The 16,529-nt window shown below is 41.0% G+C and overlaps 1 protein-coding gene across 1 annotated transcript in view; it reads left to right on the top strand.

The window, feature by feature from the left end:
• Positions 1-16,529, top strand: part of nell2a (neural EGFL like 2a) — a gene marked incomplete in the record, with an annotated part of 74,909 nt that overhangs the window by 56,033 nt on the left and 2,347 nt on the right. The window contains 4 exon segments of the mRNA XM_035664408.1: positions 8,039-8,179; positions 9,351-9,544; positions 12,348-12,524; positions 15,911-16,135. Coding sequence (XP_035520301.1) covers positions 8,039-8,179; positions 9,351-9,544; positions 12,348-12,524; positions 15,911-16,135 — 737 coding nt within the window.

Consider the following 16,529-nt stretch of genomic DNA (forward strand, 5'->3'; position numbering starts at 1 on the left):
AAAAAGTTAATGCTGGTTCTGATAGATAGGTGTCAGAACACACAGTTCATCACAGTTTGTTGGTATGGAGCTGTATAACATTATGACCACCAGGGAAGCCCAGGTTGTCATAATGTTATGGCTGATCGGTGTATATGATACATTACTGAGTTGAGGTGTAAGAAAGTAAACCTTGTGTATTTCAAAACAAATTGTGTGGCTAATTAAACAAACAAAAACAATTTATTTTATTATTACAGTTAATTTGTCAAAATCCAGTATCTTACACCTCTGTCCATCAGAGTGTAGTCATCATAGTGAAGGTTGTACTGGATATCATTGCTCTGGGTGCCTTTGCATAACCAATGAAGAGGAGAATAACAATGGAAATTGGCAGATATAAATATGCACATGGTAATTTAATGCAAATTATTTCCTTGAAAAGCACAATAAGTCATTTCTATTTTAACTTTCTATCTACCTAGCCTATAGGGCTATTTATTTATTGTTAGCATTTAAAGATCTTTACTCGTGTTGCATAAAAAACACTTTATACACAGAGAATATCACAGTGGTCCTAATGAGTAATAGAAATAAACAAAAATCAGTAAAGTAAATCATGTTGCTGTTGCATGTGAAAGATAAATGGGCAGGAGAAACTTCTAATGTACGAGTCTTGAGAGTGTATTTAGTCACAATGCTTTTACAAAATATATGTAAAAGGATTTGGAACAAGGGCTTTATGATCATCAAAGCCTTAAGATGCTTCTAGGAAACAGGGCACGTGACTCCTCTGCATTGAATAATTGGACATGACATCTGTAAACATCCCTTTCTGTTTTGCGAGTTTATTGGCTGCATTGCATTGCTGTTCCTATGAGATGAATAAGGGAGGGTAGCCTTTGTATTTCCTTTATTTTCAGCTCATTATCTTCTCCTTTCAAGCCCCTCTAAGCTTGTTAGGGTGCTTGGCCACCAGTTAAAATTTTCTGTCACTATGCTGTCAGTTCTGTAACTAATGGTCGTCTCGTATGGCCTCTCGCTAGCATCTCAAAAGGACGCTGTGGGCTTCTCAAGGGAAAAGAGAATTTGATCGGGAGCGGTGGATGGACACCTCTCCCTTTCATCTTTCAGTTCATCTGCAGTCTCATGTCCTCACCGGCACTTTTGATCGGCTGAATCACACTGAGGCTACTTTAGCATCAACAATGTTCTTTAAGGACAAGGAGAGAGAGATAAAAGATTTTTATGTTCGGTGTTAATGATGCAGTTTAGATTTGTGACTCCTACACACTCCTCGAGGGTTATGTTCAAGAGCACCATTGAGGAGCCCTGGTGCAATACACCTACACTGTAAGTTGATGTTTTATTAGTAGGAAAAACTCTTTTCTCGAGTCGTGATCATTTAGCAGCGCACTGCTTCTCCTCTTCCAAAGTGATACTCTCGTAAAGTGAAGTGATCTAAAGGTTCCTGTTTATGTGAGTAAAATAGTGCCTTTTCATTAGCGCTCCCATATTCTTTGTTTTGGCAATGAAATATTCAATTTGTTTTTACTACCTTTTCTATGAGGAAAAGAAGAAGGAAGATAAGCAAGGGAAGGCATAGAAAGGTTTAGGAGGGCATATATAGAAAAAGACAGTTGAGAAGTGAAGAAAGTGGGATATTTAATTATTGGTAATACTATATGAGAGTAGAAAATAACAAGAGGAAAGGGGGGAGGGGCAAAAGGAGGTGAAATATGGCAATGGAGATCACAATGGATTGAAAATGTGACTAGACAGACAAAAACTAGACAGACTGAAAACATCATATATACAAACAGAAACAAGTCACACAAGTGGGAATATAAATAGCAAATAATAAGACATACAGATCAATAAGAACTGGTCTATTAACAAATACAAGTATAAAAATGTGCATGAAAAACTGGCCTGTCCAGATTAAATTGCACAGGGCAAAAGAGCTAGCAGTTGTCGATTTGTTGCTGTTGTATAATTTTAAACAAGGGCCACAGTGAGTATTACACAATGGTAGGCAAGAAAAAAAACCATCTCAACCTCATCAGAGTTGAAATCTCCCCTGGGCACCTCCCACCCGACACTCAGGCACAGGTAGTGAATATTTAAAACCATATTAATTTTTTTGCCCCCTTGACAGCTCCCATGATGCATCGCTGCAGCTCTCCCTTCTTTACTCTATGCTTTACCCACAAGGCCTGGGGGCCTGTGACTGTTTAAGCTCAAGCGGCTTGTTTAAGCACAGTGATTATGTATTCATTATTTATTTAGAGACGGCCTTACAAAGCACTCACTCCATCACCCATAATTAGTGTGTCTTAATTAGGCCCTGCTAATGGCCGGAGCTGTCGTTTAGCTGAGCGCAACCTGCTGCTTCTACCTAAATGACACATCTCTCAGGAATAGCTTGCTGCTGAAGCTGCTGAAGCTGCTGCAGCACAGTGCTTTAAAGGCCAAAGGAAATTAAACTGCATGTTTTTCTTCTGCTGCAGCCAACAAAGCTGCTCTGTAAATTACTCTGTAAATCCTGTGCAATCCAAAAGAGGAAATTGTATGGTTTTTTATTTTTTCTGTTTCATTATGGAACTATCTATGTGTGCACCTACCAGTCAGAGTGCCATTGTTTTTCTGTCTGTGGGGTAAATTCTTTGTATGTAGACACTTTAAATTGTACTTGCGTAAATCAGCAACAGTCTCGGTTCGATTATTGGCTGAGGGTGACACTGACTAACAGCCTGCTACGCATCACAAAAATAGACTTTTAACCGTCGCTCACTTTAGCTTTCTAGCCAACGCTCCCTCTTATCTACAATCATGGACACATATTATGTTGACTTGTTGACTTGCTGAATGAGCTACTAAACAAATATTGACAGTTTGAAAAGTTCACTGCTAACATAAGTTTGCACGCTTGCTTGTAGAAGTCAGCTGTAACACACTGAAGTGCAAATGTCAAATCTGCTCAGTTTCTAAGCTAAATGGCTAAATGGCTAACCTTATACTTAAATCTGCATTAATTGATTTTTTGGCCACTTAAAGGTCCAGTGTGTAACATTTAAGAGGATCTATTGGCAGAAATAGAATATAATATTCATACGTATGTTTTCATTGGTGTATAATCACGTATCTTTGTATTTTCATTATCTTAGAATGAGCCGTTTTTATCTACAATCTACAAAGGGGGCTATAAGCTACAGCCATAGACTGTATAATAAATCATGAGTGTGGAAAGTGAAGGCAGTGCTGAAGTGCCTTAAATCTCATTATTTCGAATGGCCAGCAGGGTAGTAGTATTATTAGTAGTATTAGTAGTAGAAGTATTTATGAGAAAATTACCTTACTATTCACTTGATTTATTACCTCTGTAAACTGTTTCCTAATTAGTTTATGGTCTCAGTTGCTACTTTCAAGTGCTCTTCGATGTAGCATGATTTTTGTAATTGTGTAAGTTATTGTCCTATTTAGAGTAAGATATACAATAAAGCAGGGTATGCTTCAGAGCGTAGCTACCTTGTGATTAACAAGTCGCTACCGTGGCGTGTCCTCGGGTTCTCTGAAGTGCAAAAGGCGCAATGCACCAGGCTCATGAAACTTAGATCAAACTGTCAAACTAGGCAGTTCTGATCAAATATGAATCAAAATGCTGTTACTGCATTGCCTATTTCTCATCTCAAATGTTTTCAGAAACATAATTTAGTATATTGTTTATCTGTAAGAAAGTTTGTGACCTAACTATTTTTTTTCTGCTTGAAAACCAAACACCGCCCAACTCACAGAAACATGCAATGCTATTGTTATAATTGCAATGCTATAATTGAGACTCGAAATCACAAGATTGCGTGAAACTGCGCTTGTGTTCAAACCACAGTGGTTTAGACCAATCAACATCCTTTGACGATCTACTGGCATTTCCGGGCGTGGTTTAATGCTAGGTGTGTGTGAAAAGTGACTGCTTGAAAACGCCCACGATAGAGAGATGATTCAACCAAACACCTGCCAAGTATTTTTTGAGAGTGCCTTTTCCAAACGGTTTCCGAACTTCCCAGATGGTTCTGTGTAACAAACCCTCTGGAGGATGGGTGACGTCAAAGTAGGTTCACACTAAGCTACAGATAGCAGTTACCGGCACAAGTTTGTGTCTCGGTGCCCCTGTTGGCCCAGCTGTTAAACACATGCATCTGTCCTCCCACACAGAGGATTGGAGACCAAAGGAACATTTTTGATACATTTCCCTTTTTATACACTTTCAAAACTAAAACATTTCACGCTTCACTTTTACATGATTTTTGACTGCATAAAGAAAGTTTACAATTTCTGATTTTGGCTGTACTTCAAAGTGTGGAGGAATTTTACAGCTGTCGTGATACAGAGTGATTGCATTCTGAATGCACTTGCAGCTACCGATGGTTCACAAGGCTTGTTTCCAATTTACCATGATTAGTCATCCACTCTCCTACTCAAGTGCTTGCAGATATGGATTTGCGTTTCAGTGTCTGTTTCATCTTCAGGAACCCAGTGTGTAACTCAATTTGCCTCTGGCTTCACGATGATTGATTGATTATTTGAGTTAGCTCTTTCTCTTAATGAAGACTGAGGACTAGTGACAATCGCTCAATTACACTTTACTGTACATAAAAGAGCAGGGAGCCTAGATCTATTTCTTACCTTATCACTGTGTCATGTACAGGCCAATAAAAGCTTTGTACACATTATTATTGACTTTGTTTTGCAGCCTTTTCTCAGCCGTCGTCGTAAACGTGATCTGACATGACAAATTCAGCTCATTTTAAAACTCATTTATCGTCAAATGGCATCTGACTTAGAGGCAGGAGGAAAGGTTGAGTTGAGATCCAGAAATGTTTCTCAATGATTCCTTATACAGCCTATCAGGATTATCAGCTAGACCTCTGTGGAAATGGAAATCAGTTTGAATTAGTGCACAGGAGATGTACATGTGGCAGCAGTAATGGGTTTTGTACTGAGTGATGCAACGCAGCAGAACTGCCTCCCAACCCCCAAGGCTATCTGTCAGTCAGAGATGGGAAAATACATGGGGAGGGAAGCAACAGTCATGGAAGGAAGGAAAGAACAAAAAGAAGGGGTGAAGTGTACCTGTCCAGGATCAGAATAGGAAGCGAGAACAAAGTGAAGACATTGGGAGGAGCAGGGACAATGAAAGGGAGAGGTGAAGAGAAGAGGGCAGGCCAGGCTAAACTCTAAATTCTGTCCGTTTCTGCTCTAAGAGAGCCCAAACTGCAGGGATGAGGAAAGGTGATGATGAGGGCACGTCTGTTTTTTCCTCAGCTTTTAGACAGGGATAGACAGGTGGAGTGAAAAAAGGACACATGGAAAGGTGAAGGCAGAGGAGGAAGAAAGAGAGGAGGGGGGTGTGTTCATGGCAGAGTGGCATAACAAGCCCAGGAGGGTGCAGAGAAAAGTCTGTCCTCTTGTTCCTCACTTTGTCCTCCGAGAGCTGCCTTAATAGAGCCCTTGTTTCCAGGCTGCCACTCAGGATAACGAGTAGAATAACTGCAGTCTCTCTTTCTCCTCCTTTGCCTGTTCCTCCTCCATCTCTTCCTGCTACTTCCTCCTACTCATCTAGCTCATCCTCCTCTTTTCGTGGCATTTCTCTGTCAGTTTCCATGTCCTTGCAGTCAGTAAGATAACTTCAAAATAACTGTTCTTCCGTAGCCTTGACCTCTCCGGGTGATGGACACCGAAAGCTAGATTTTATTTTGTTTGTGTAGTCTTTTTATTTTTTATTTTTCAAACCTGAGAGAAGAAAAACATGACATGATTTAACAAGTGAAAATACAGCACCATCCACATCTATGATTCAACAAAAGCAAAGCCCTCATGATTCAGTAGAGACAGAGCTTCCAGGCAGTGCCTTTGTCTGATTGTCATCGCTGATGATTTAATTACAATATTCCATTATCATTTACCCACGATGATAAAAGAGAAGGCGAGACTTTTGCAAGCGTGTTGTATCCTTGCTGTACCTCACACATTCAATTTTATCAAGTCCAAGCTGCGACAACAGTTGAGTTTCGCTGTCCTAAAACACGGCAGTACTTTAAAAAGTTGATTTGACAGCAGGCTGAGAAGCGTTATGCCATAATTGTAGCTGACAGGTTTGGCTGATATAAAAGAGAAAACGACAAATCTTTTTGTTGAGGGTGTAACCCTCTGTTGTTATAGCCAGACAGTCAAGCCTTTAAAAAAAAAATGCCTGAATGAAACTGGCTGAAAATAACCCATTTGCATATTTTTAGACTTACTTCACCATCAGTGTCTGTTATAAATAGTATCTGACTGCTTTTTTGTACTTTAAACAATTTCATACAGTCTTATGAGGGAGAAGAGGATGATTCGAACAAATTCAGTTTCATTTTTTTTTTATATATACTGGCAATATACCTGATCCAGTTTTTCCCTTTAAAAGCTCTCTGTGCTTTTATCACACTGGAATTCACAGGCAACAAAGAGCATTGGATATTTCTCTTCAGGAGTGGGGAGAATTTATATTAATTTTCAAAGATATGCTAGTTATACTATTTGCTGTAGACTCATGGTTTTTAAGCAGTGTCCTTTTAACACGGCATTGCTATCCTCAGGGGAGAAAATGAGGTGCTCTGCTCTAACCAAACTGATGTAATTACTGAAAAGTGAGCTTTCTCTTTAAAGTCTGCCGCACTGAAAAAGAGTGAGCCTTTTGAACCCAGCCAGTATAGAACACAGAAAAAAAGGGGAATGTGCTGTAGGTTTTTTTATAGCAAACCTGCTACTCAGACAAATTCGGGTAATTTTTAAATAGATAAGGCCCTAATCTGCGGGACATTTGATCAACGGTTAATCTGCTGCAGAAATTCTATTAAAAGGCTGAGGGCTCATTAGCCAATAGATCTTAATCCCATTACCGCCTGGGCGGTGGGGGACCATGAGCCCGACTGCCTGTCGCTCTATGGGGGATACTGTTGCAGGCAGTCGTGGAGAAGGTCAGACACGGCACACTGCCATTTTCATAATGAGAGCAGAGCATCATGCATCATGCGCAATCATAAAAAAGCCATCACTAGCTATGCAGACACATTTAATCACGGTGCATGTCTGGGCTAACATATTTAGCCCTACTGTGTAATAACAGGCTTTATTTCCTCTCTCGTGTGGGCCTGGCCCCTCGGTTTAATTAAATGTTAGCTGAAATATCAGAGTGATTTGTCTCTCTGTGTGTATTATGCTCATTGTTGAAAATTGTATTGGATTTGTTCTTGGTTGATGTTTGTAGGAAAGTTGCAAGGTTGCTTGTTGAAATAAAAGCGTTGGCCTGCTGCAAACAGAACGAGGAGTGAGACAGGGGAAAAAAGAGAAACAAAGAAAGGCAGTTAATAGAGAATGACGGGGAGGCAAAACACAAGAATACAGAGAAAAGAGTCAGAGCATGTAATCTATGTCTTTTGTTAAAGACGAGAGCTGAAGGAGGTGGCAGAGTCAAGGATAAGTGGAGCTCTGCGAAAACAGACATCAGCTCCATCTATTGACAAACACCCACAGGATGTTTGAAGGTGTGTCAAAAGCTACTTTGCTTAGCTTCTTTGTACATCACCTTATAAAAACTACTTATGCCTAAAATTCAATGAAAGTCCGAACACACCTTGGAATTTATATGTTTGCCTGTTTGTGTTGGAGGATTAGACTGCACAGGATTTTTTTTTTTGCTAGCATTTCAAAATACCCGGCCTGTTAAATCTCTGGCTTCTAACAAAAAGCTTGTTATATAAGATTCATTCATTCTGTGCTGTCTTTTATTGATACAGATGTCCTTCTCTCGCTATGCAACTGAGCCTGATCAATAAAGCCTACGGACTAGATTTAGTCAAGACACGTTGTTTTATCAATTATGAATCAGTCAATGTTGAAAATGCCTACCAGGCAAGAATTGAGCTCAATAAACCATTCACTGTAAAGAGCATATTTTGAAACCAACATGATAGTGACTGTATATGGATGTCTTATTGTTCGTCTCTTGTCTTCTCTTCAGATATTGATGAGTGTGCGGACGGCTTTGTCGAGTGTGATACTAAATCTACTTGTGTCAACTTGCCCGGCTGGTACCACTGTGAGTGCCGTGATGGCTACCATGACAACGGCTTATTTTCTGCCAATGGGGAATCTTGTGTAGGTGAGTGGTCCACCTTCACTCTTTTACACAAATAATATGGTGAAAAAGTTGTAATTGTTCATGTGATTTTAGGATTGCAACTTGGATAGGTTGAGGGGAATCAAATCTACGACACAAAAGAAAATGTTGTCACCAGAAATGTACTGGTGAATTCATCACTTGCAAAGCAGACTTTTAGAGGTCAAATGTAAGACAAATACTATGTGAAAACAGAACTAAAATTTAATTCATTTCTCTTCATTCATTTCATGAATGTTTCATGTCAAGAAAACATGATTTTAACCCTTTATACCTTTTAGCATTGAAAGAATATGGCCCCTTTTTTATGGATCTTATAGCTCCTATGTCAGTCCCAGATTGGGTCTTCTCTTGTATTTCAGAATTGAAAGGTTCAAGGTACAGAAGGAGCACTGAAAATAGTGCCTTTTAATTAAGTAGAACTTTGTTGAAGTATGTGAGTCAGCCGGCATCAGCAACTTTTGTTTTATAAGATGTTTTGTTACGCTTGTGTAAGTAATGGTATGATTGGGTAGGTCTGTCATTATCAGTGTGTTTTCTTCCCAAAACGTCAGTTTGCTTTTTGCAGCCTGTTCATTTTCTGGAACATTCTCTCTGATACAGCCTGTCAGAAGAAGTGTCAGCTGTCAAAATAGAAACCCTCAATCTACAGTAACATCGAAGCATTGCCTGTAACAATAGTGCTAGTGCTGCTCCACTCGTTGACCCCATCTTGGCTGTCAGTTTGAGTTGGGCGAGGCAGGAAAAGAAGCACATTAAAGGCACTCTCAAAAAACCGAACCTGTCTGGGTTTGACAAAGCAAAGTTATAATTTGACCAAAAGTAGGTTTCTGGGTTACATTACTGTATGTTTCCCCCAAGATCTGAAAAATGTTGTATTGCTATATTTTACAGCTGCATTTGAAGCTCTGACACTGTTGTGTATCGTGACTCATGGGGGCAGAGAGCAGGTCATGTCTTGCTCAAGAGGACAAAGATGTGGTTATTGGACTTAAAACCGTTCTGCGACAGGACATGCCCCTGCCATGTTACTAAGGCAAACATTTTGTGGCTTGTAATTTTAAAAAAAATCTCCATTTCCACAAGCGGTGCATAAACTGTGTTACCTGCACCGAGCATATGTATGATGTCATCTGTTTTGTGCTCCCTGCAGATATTAATGAATGCAAGACGGGGAGGAACACCTGTGCCAATGACACAGTGTGCTTCAACCTGGAGGGAGGCTATGACTGCCGGTGCCCCCACGGGCACAACTGCACCGGAGACTGTATCCATGACAACAAGGTCAAGCACAGTGGGCAGATCTGGGTGCTGGACAGTGATAGGTGCTCTGTGTGCTCCTGTCAGGTAAGAAGCAGTGGGAGATGGACACAAAGAGGAGAGACAGACAGAGAACAGCCAAACCTAAGGTAGATGGATTTGATGAAACAGACAGAGATAGACAAGTGGAAAGATGGATATGATACAAAAAAAGATAGAGGCAGATAGAAAGAGAGGAAATGTGCCCAGTGCTATAGATGAGAAATGATGTTCCCTCGCGCTGTTACTACTGTATAATGTGTATACAACTGGTGTCTAAACAAAGAATAACAAAGCAACGGTAAACCTGCCATCCCTCACAGGGCCACCAGCATATGTCACCTTATTCTGAACTCTAACTTATAATGCTGCCTGTGAACCAGTGACATATTATAAATGAAGCACAGTTGGTTTTTAAATTAGACATGACGTGATGGTGGATGCAGGACAAATGCCATGCCACTTTTGGGTTAATAGTGGTGTTACCCAGTGACATCAGCATTTACGACAGCAATAGTTTGCACCAAAATTCAGTTAATTTGAATGAAATCACACAAACAGGAGCATTCTCAGGTTTAAATTTGAAAAACTTTGATGCACAAATTTGAAGGGGAATTAAGTTTCTTTTGCAAATGCTGTTTTATTCACTACTTCTTCTAAAATTAAACAATGAGAGATGACTACTGGCTAGTATAATGTATAAGGGGTCACTCGTGGGGATCAATCCAGAGATAACTGTCACCGACTCTGTTGTCGCTGTCGGTTCTACAAAGCTTAGCTGGCGAGCTAGCTCCTGGCACCGTCTGTAATTGCAGATTACAGAAATTACAATCCACTGATACGACACATTAGTGAACAAACAATTTAGAAAGTGAGACCCAAGTTATCTTTGGAAATATTAGAATGCAGTGATATACTTAATTTAATAAGATGAATCAAATTCAGCTTTAAAACAAATGTGAAGGATAGTGTGTAGAAATGAAAGGAGACAAAAAGTGAGTGCAGAGGAAACACTGGCACAATAAACTCTGTGTAACAGTGCTGCTGACAATGACAGTGACTTTATGACGATCAATTTAATTAAAGAGCATGAGCTATATATAGTAATTCTACCAGAGTGACTCAGGCTTTTGATGTAGTTGTTTTGATTGATTTCTGACACCACACTGACAAGGCATCTGGGAACAGTTGAGCCAGAAAACTCATTCCATCATCCCAAACACATTTTTTCTCCATGATTATCAGGTCACAGACCAGTCATACTTTGCATTTCAGCGTTTCACTCAACCTAATGCCAAGCGTCTGGCAGTAGTGGAAGGTGATTATAGTGGATTAGTGTCGGTAGTGAATGATCAAGCTGCAAATTATTCATTTGATTACAAAGGACCAGGGCAGAAATGGCTCTCTAATTAAATGAGTCATATTAATTGATTTGAGAGATTGAGGAGCTGCCTGTCAAAATTAGTTGTATTGAGCGGTCGAGGGAGCAAAGGAGTAAACATGTTATTGTTTTGGTGGTGGGCGGACACAGCTGGATATTAGATGGAGAGCTGCGACTAACTGATGGGAGAAACCAAGGTCAAACATAAAACAGAAAAGACAAAAACCGGGATGTGTCCAGGCTGAGGTTGTGCAATATGCAAATAGTTTATTGTTTCAATCTGCTTGGAGCACCAGATGGGTGGGGTTTACCGCATCAGTGCATCTGTCAGCGAGGTCGCTAATTTCCAAAAGGTTTCAAAAATCAAAGTGCTTTTATTTAATTGGCAGGGGAAAAATCAATTTACAGAAACTCTAGGTATTGCTGCAGTTGCTGGGCTTTGAAGTGGTCCAGAATCCTAAATGAGACAGAAACAAAAGAAAAACTATCTACAATTGAAATTAATATTTGGGCAGCAAAGACCCTGCTGGTTTAAATGTCGATTTTTATTTGTCATGAATTATATACATTTTTTGTTCTCATAAATTTAAATATTTCTATCTATCTTAGGTGGCTGTCTATATCTGGCTCCAATTACAACATAGATTTATTTATATATATATATATATATATATATGTTTTTATTCAAACTTTATTTAGTCAGGAAAGCATCATTGAAATTAGAAATAAATTTTTAATAAGTTTCATGGCTAAAATAGGAAGCAAAAACTGTGACAGACTAAAAGTATAAGAAACAGAAAACACTAAGAATGTCCCAGGATTCGAATTAAACAACAAGGAGATCATCATAATGATTAAAATTCCCAATAAGAATCATAAGATGGGGTTAACTTTTGTGAACGCCAACATATTACTTAAGCTATGTATCGATTATCAACATAATTGCTAATTGTGTGTGTCTGTCCAACATTGGGTCTGGAAGTACTTTATTTATTTCCTTTATGGCTTAGTTACACATTAAAGGGGCATATGTGAGTAGGAGAGGAGTAAGTATGTGACAAGGTAATGACTTGAATTCAGACCCACAGCAGTTCACGTATACGTTGAAGGCAACTTAAATCACAGAGACAACAAAGACAGCCAAGTAGCACTTCTTCAAACACCACAGTAATGAACAGGAACTCCTGAAAAACCACTGTTCATCAGTATTCATAAAATATATTTCAATCTGGTGTGTCTTGCCTACAGTGGCAACAGTGAGACTGAATAACCGTAAAAATACAGCTTCAAAACAGTTGCTAGAGACGGGGCTACACAGCCTTTATTACAATATTTATTATCAACATACATGTTTAATGATCCCATCAAACAAATGGCCTTGTCTGTGCATGCGTGTATATGCGTGCTTATGTCTGTGTTCAATCTTTAATTATGCTCATTTGTTTGTGCCCCCCCACCCCACCCGCTCAGGCTGGCCAGGTGATGTGCCGCAGGATGGTTTGCGACTGCGACAACCCCAACGCCGACCTGTTCTGCTGCCCCGAGTGCGACCCTCGACTGAGCAGCCAGTGTCTGCACCAGAACGGCCTGCTCACCTACGGCAGCGGGGACACATGGGTGGAGAACTGCCAGCAGTGCCAGTGCCTGGTGAGTCGGGTCGGATACAAACCCCCCCCCACCACGTTCATGAAACTTACATTGCAGGAATTTAGTCGATCACTTTATTCAGGGCCAGTTATGGTGAGAAGTAAAACAACACATGCATTCATTCTTGCGCAACAGTGCCCACACAAGAAATGTAACAAATACTCCGGTCTCCATGGAAATGCGAGAGATTTTGTGCTCTGTAAAGAAAGTCAAGGAGAGAAGTTTTGTAGCAGAAGAGAGCGGGAGTGATCGAGAGGTGAGTAGGAAGGTTGCAGAGAGGAGAAAATGAAGATTGCTTTTCATCTTGTGGCAGAAAGAAAGAGAGTGAGTGATTAGTGAGATTTTACAGAATTCAAAAGCCCCTTTGCACTGTTGTCTGCTGTGATGGAATTATACATTATATTGAAGGATACTTCCAAGGTTAAGAGAACAAGAGAAAATGCGTGTGCCTCGAGTGTGGGAGGGTGTTGGGAGGGTGTGTTTCATCTGTGTGTGCTTTGAGAGTATGCTTGTGTTGATTGATGAGCATTTGCACCATGTATGTTTTCTGTGGCGCCGAGTGTCCTCTGCATGCCTGCGAGTCCTATTTCTCACACAAAACAGCATCGTGTTTGCCACATGAATCTTTCACAGTAAGACATATGCGCTATTTTCTGTGCGTGTCAACCTTTTTTGACGCCCCTCCCACCGCCTTGGAGGCTGTCCTGCCCAACTTCAGCAGGCAATTGGCTGACACGAGACGGTTTGTCAGCTGATTAAGCTCACCTGGATACTTAGGCTATGAAAGCTGGCTCGTGTGTTCCCTGCATCTTTTTGTTCTGTCTTGTCCTATGATTTGTGTTCATCTTAGCATAATAAATTACTCTTGTTTTAAGAAAATCTCTTGCGCTGACTTCCTATTCGTCACATTCCCTGAGCTTGTTTGTGACAAGGTTTAGGCAGCGCTGCCGTTCAAACGACGGGGAACCATTTCCTAAGTGTTTCTCAATAAAACCTGACAACAACAATAAATCCTACCTGCGATGCCCCTCTCAACGTGTAGACATATGCATATTAAATGCAAATGTCATGCTTTACATCCTACCCCAGCGTCTTGGCTCACCCACACTCAGCTGTGCCACACACCCACACCAGTGTCAGTCCTTCTGTTCAGTGACTCACAAATCATCTTCACTGTGGATCTCAGAAAAGCACTTTACACCTCCCTTTTCTTATTTCCCCCCCATTTTGTTGCTTTTAAAGATCAGCCATACTTGTAGCTAATATAAGTTGGATACAGTGTGACAGATTTAGTAGCAACAGCAATGCCATTTCCTCCCTCCCTCCATGCCATTATAATGCTGTCCTGATGCCCGGACCTGAGGCCTGCTTTTTGGATTTCTTACAGTGTGCCATTATTGAAGAGCTTGAAAATCACTGCTCGGCTGAGAGGCAGCGGGGAAGCACAGTCGGCTGAAAATGGGTTCGCTCGGCTTCACTCACTGTAGGCACTTATATATGTTGACACAAACAACACTAACGTTTGAGAATGCAGGCACCCCGGTCACAGCACCAGAGCGCACATACGGTATACAAACATGCATATGTACGTAGTATAAACGTGTAAACACACGTGTACTCATGTTTGAGGATGTAGGCACACCTGTCACCACGGCTACACATGCTTTCATACATCCACGCATATCCACACGCGCACACACACACAGACAGACATAAAACACACTCAATTAAAGATGCAGAGAGACATACGCACACGGCAAAGGGACCACCAGCTGCACAGTATAAAGAGCAGCACTTGAAAGGGCAGGGAGAAGGCTGCTGTGCGATATCGTACAGGGGCTCCGGTAGCGTGACAGGGACGTGAAATGAACCTTGAATGCTGCTACACTTAGCAGAGCCATGGCTGTCCAGCCTCGGCAGGGGCCTTAAAATACACAGTGACAGCAGGCAGATGGGCAAAAATATTCTCCAAGACCAAGATGTGAATCCTTCTCCTGCTACCAGTACAGTCTTTTGACATCGAGAGTGTGGCCTTTGCAGAATATGCACATATGGGCCACTTGTGATTTGCTATCTTGTTAAATCGCCAGAAGATCAAAGAAGCATGGTTTTTCCACAGCCATAGGTTGTACTTTAGGTCGAGGCGCATTAAAAGAAACGAGCGCGATTGCTGCAGGCTAATTCCCAGGCAAAGATAAATGTCACTAGTTTTAATCTCCTGGAGGCATTTTGTATCATGAGTTAATCCTTATATCTGTCTATGTAAAAACAAATAGATTAAATTACAGTGAGATACTGTGAACACTGAATGCAAAGCCAGATTAAAATAATAACCTTCTGAAATATCACAAAGAAATGAAAAGACCTGCTTCAGTTTTTAGGCTGATTAAGTTTCCACCCCACACTTCTCTGTATGAAAGGCAAATAAAAGCTGATTGTATGGCAAATCTCTTTCCCCTTTGTGATCATAGGCCACATCTGCATAAACAGACAAAGATGACAGTGTCTCTTATCACAGCGTGGGACAGATACCTGAGGCTACATTCAATCCCTCCATCTTGCTATGAGCAAAGAGTGCCACTCAGGGGGGGGATCTCCCACTTCAAATGTTTACACACTACACAGAGGTAGGGAGTGGGCATTAGTACCACGTGAGCCTGTGCTTTATAGCCAGCCTAATTTACAACAACGTTTCAAAAATGCTGAGCCGGACGATTTTCAGTGATATTAAATATCCCCAGTGGGATACTTGCATCGAGCCTCTTGTAACTTTATGTGTGTGTATGGCTTTTGTGTCAGCTTTTGTGTTTAAACATATACAGTTTGAGCTCGTATTTCATTTCCGGAGTGGGCGTGAAGTGGAAAATGCTCACGGATGACAGCATGAGCAGAAGTGGGTCACGCCAGAATGATATAGCGTACAGTAGGTAGGATGTGTAACGTTGGCCAAACTTTATATGAACTGATTCATCAGGCCAATAGAAAATGGTAGCAGGAGAAATCCAATAAGGCTCCGTGTGCTGAAAGTTTGCTGTGAGATTAATATGGGAACAACAATGAGAGTGGGGGACTAGAACAAGTCAATTAAAAAAGCAGGAGCATTTACCTCCACAGTCTGAAAAAAAAAAATGCTGACTGTGTCAGAAGATTGCTCTGCTCATCTATATTTTCCAGGTACCTTAACAACTTATTTTTTTCTTCATCAGGAGGAGACGATCCCTCTAGCATGCAAATACACAGTGTCAGGAGAAATATGTGTATTTGCATGAATAACTTGTTCAGCCCTGGAAAATGCAATAGTGCATTTGCAGACATTACTTAGAAATTTCTCTCCTTTTCTCCCCTCCCGTCTTTCCACCTCAAATTGTGTCTCTTCGCCTCCACAGCAGGGGCAGGTGGACTGCTGGCCTCTGCCGTGCCCGCCTGTGGACTGCGAGTTTACCGTGGTGCCTGAGGGCGAGTGCTGTCCCCGCTGTGTCACCGACCCCTGCCAGGCCGACACCATCCGCAACGACATCACCAAGACGTGCACAGACGAGCACAACATCTCACGCTTCAGTGGCTCCTCCTGGATTAAACATGGTACCGAGTGCACCCTGTGCCAGTGCAAGGTAAGGTGCCAGCCCCGCCGGCAGCCTCGAAACAGCAAATTACAGTTCGCCTAGTTCAATGGCAGACACCAAAGAAATATGGTTTGGAAATTGAGAATTCTTTGTGCTTTGTCAGAAAAAAAAGTACCGTACACTGCGGTCCAGACTCCGCACTGTGGAGGCAATTTGTGCATCTTCAACACCTCGTGGCTGTATTTATTAGACGTGATGGTAAATATGTCTGTAAGTGTTGATGCAGCTGTTTTTGTGCTTGCTCTGATCTGCACACAAACCTTTTGCACATTGAAAAAACTAATTTCACCAAAGAACAGTAATAGAAAGAACCAAACACGGAGAAATAGATTAATAAAATCTATTTAGTACACCAAGATACACATTGTACCACATGATAGCG

The sequence above is a fragment of the Morone saxatilis genome, unplaced genomic scaffold (assembly GCF_004916995.1).
Source record: "Morone saxatilis isolate NCDOM2014 unplaced genomic scaffold, NCSU_SB_2.0 Contig2, whole genome shotgun sequence".
NCBI lineage: Eukaryota > Metazoa > Chordata > Actinopteri > Moronidae > Morone > Morone saxatilis.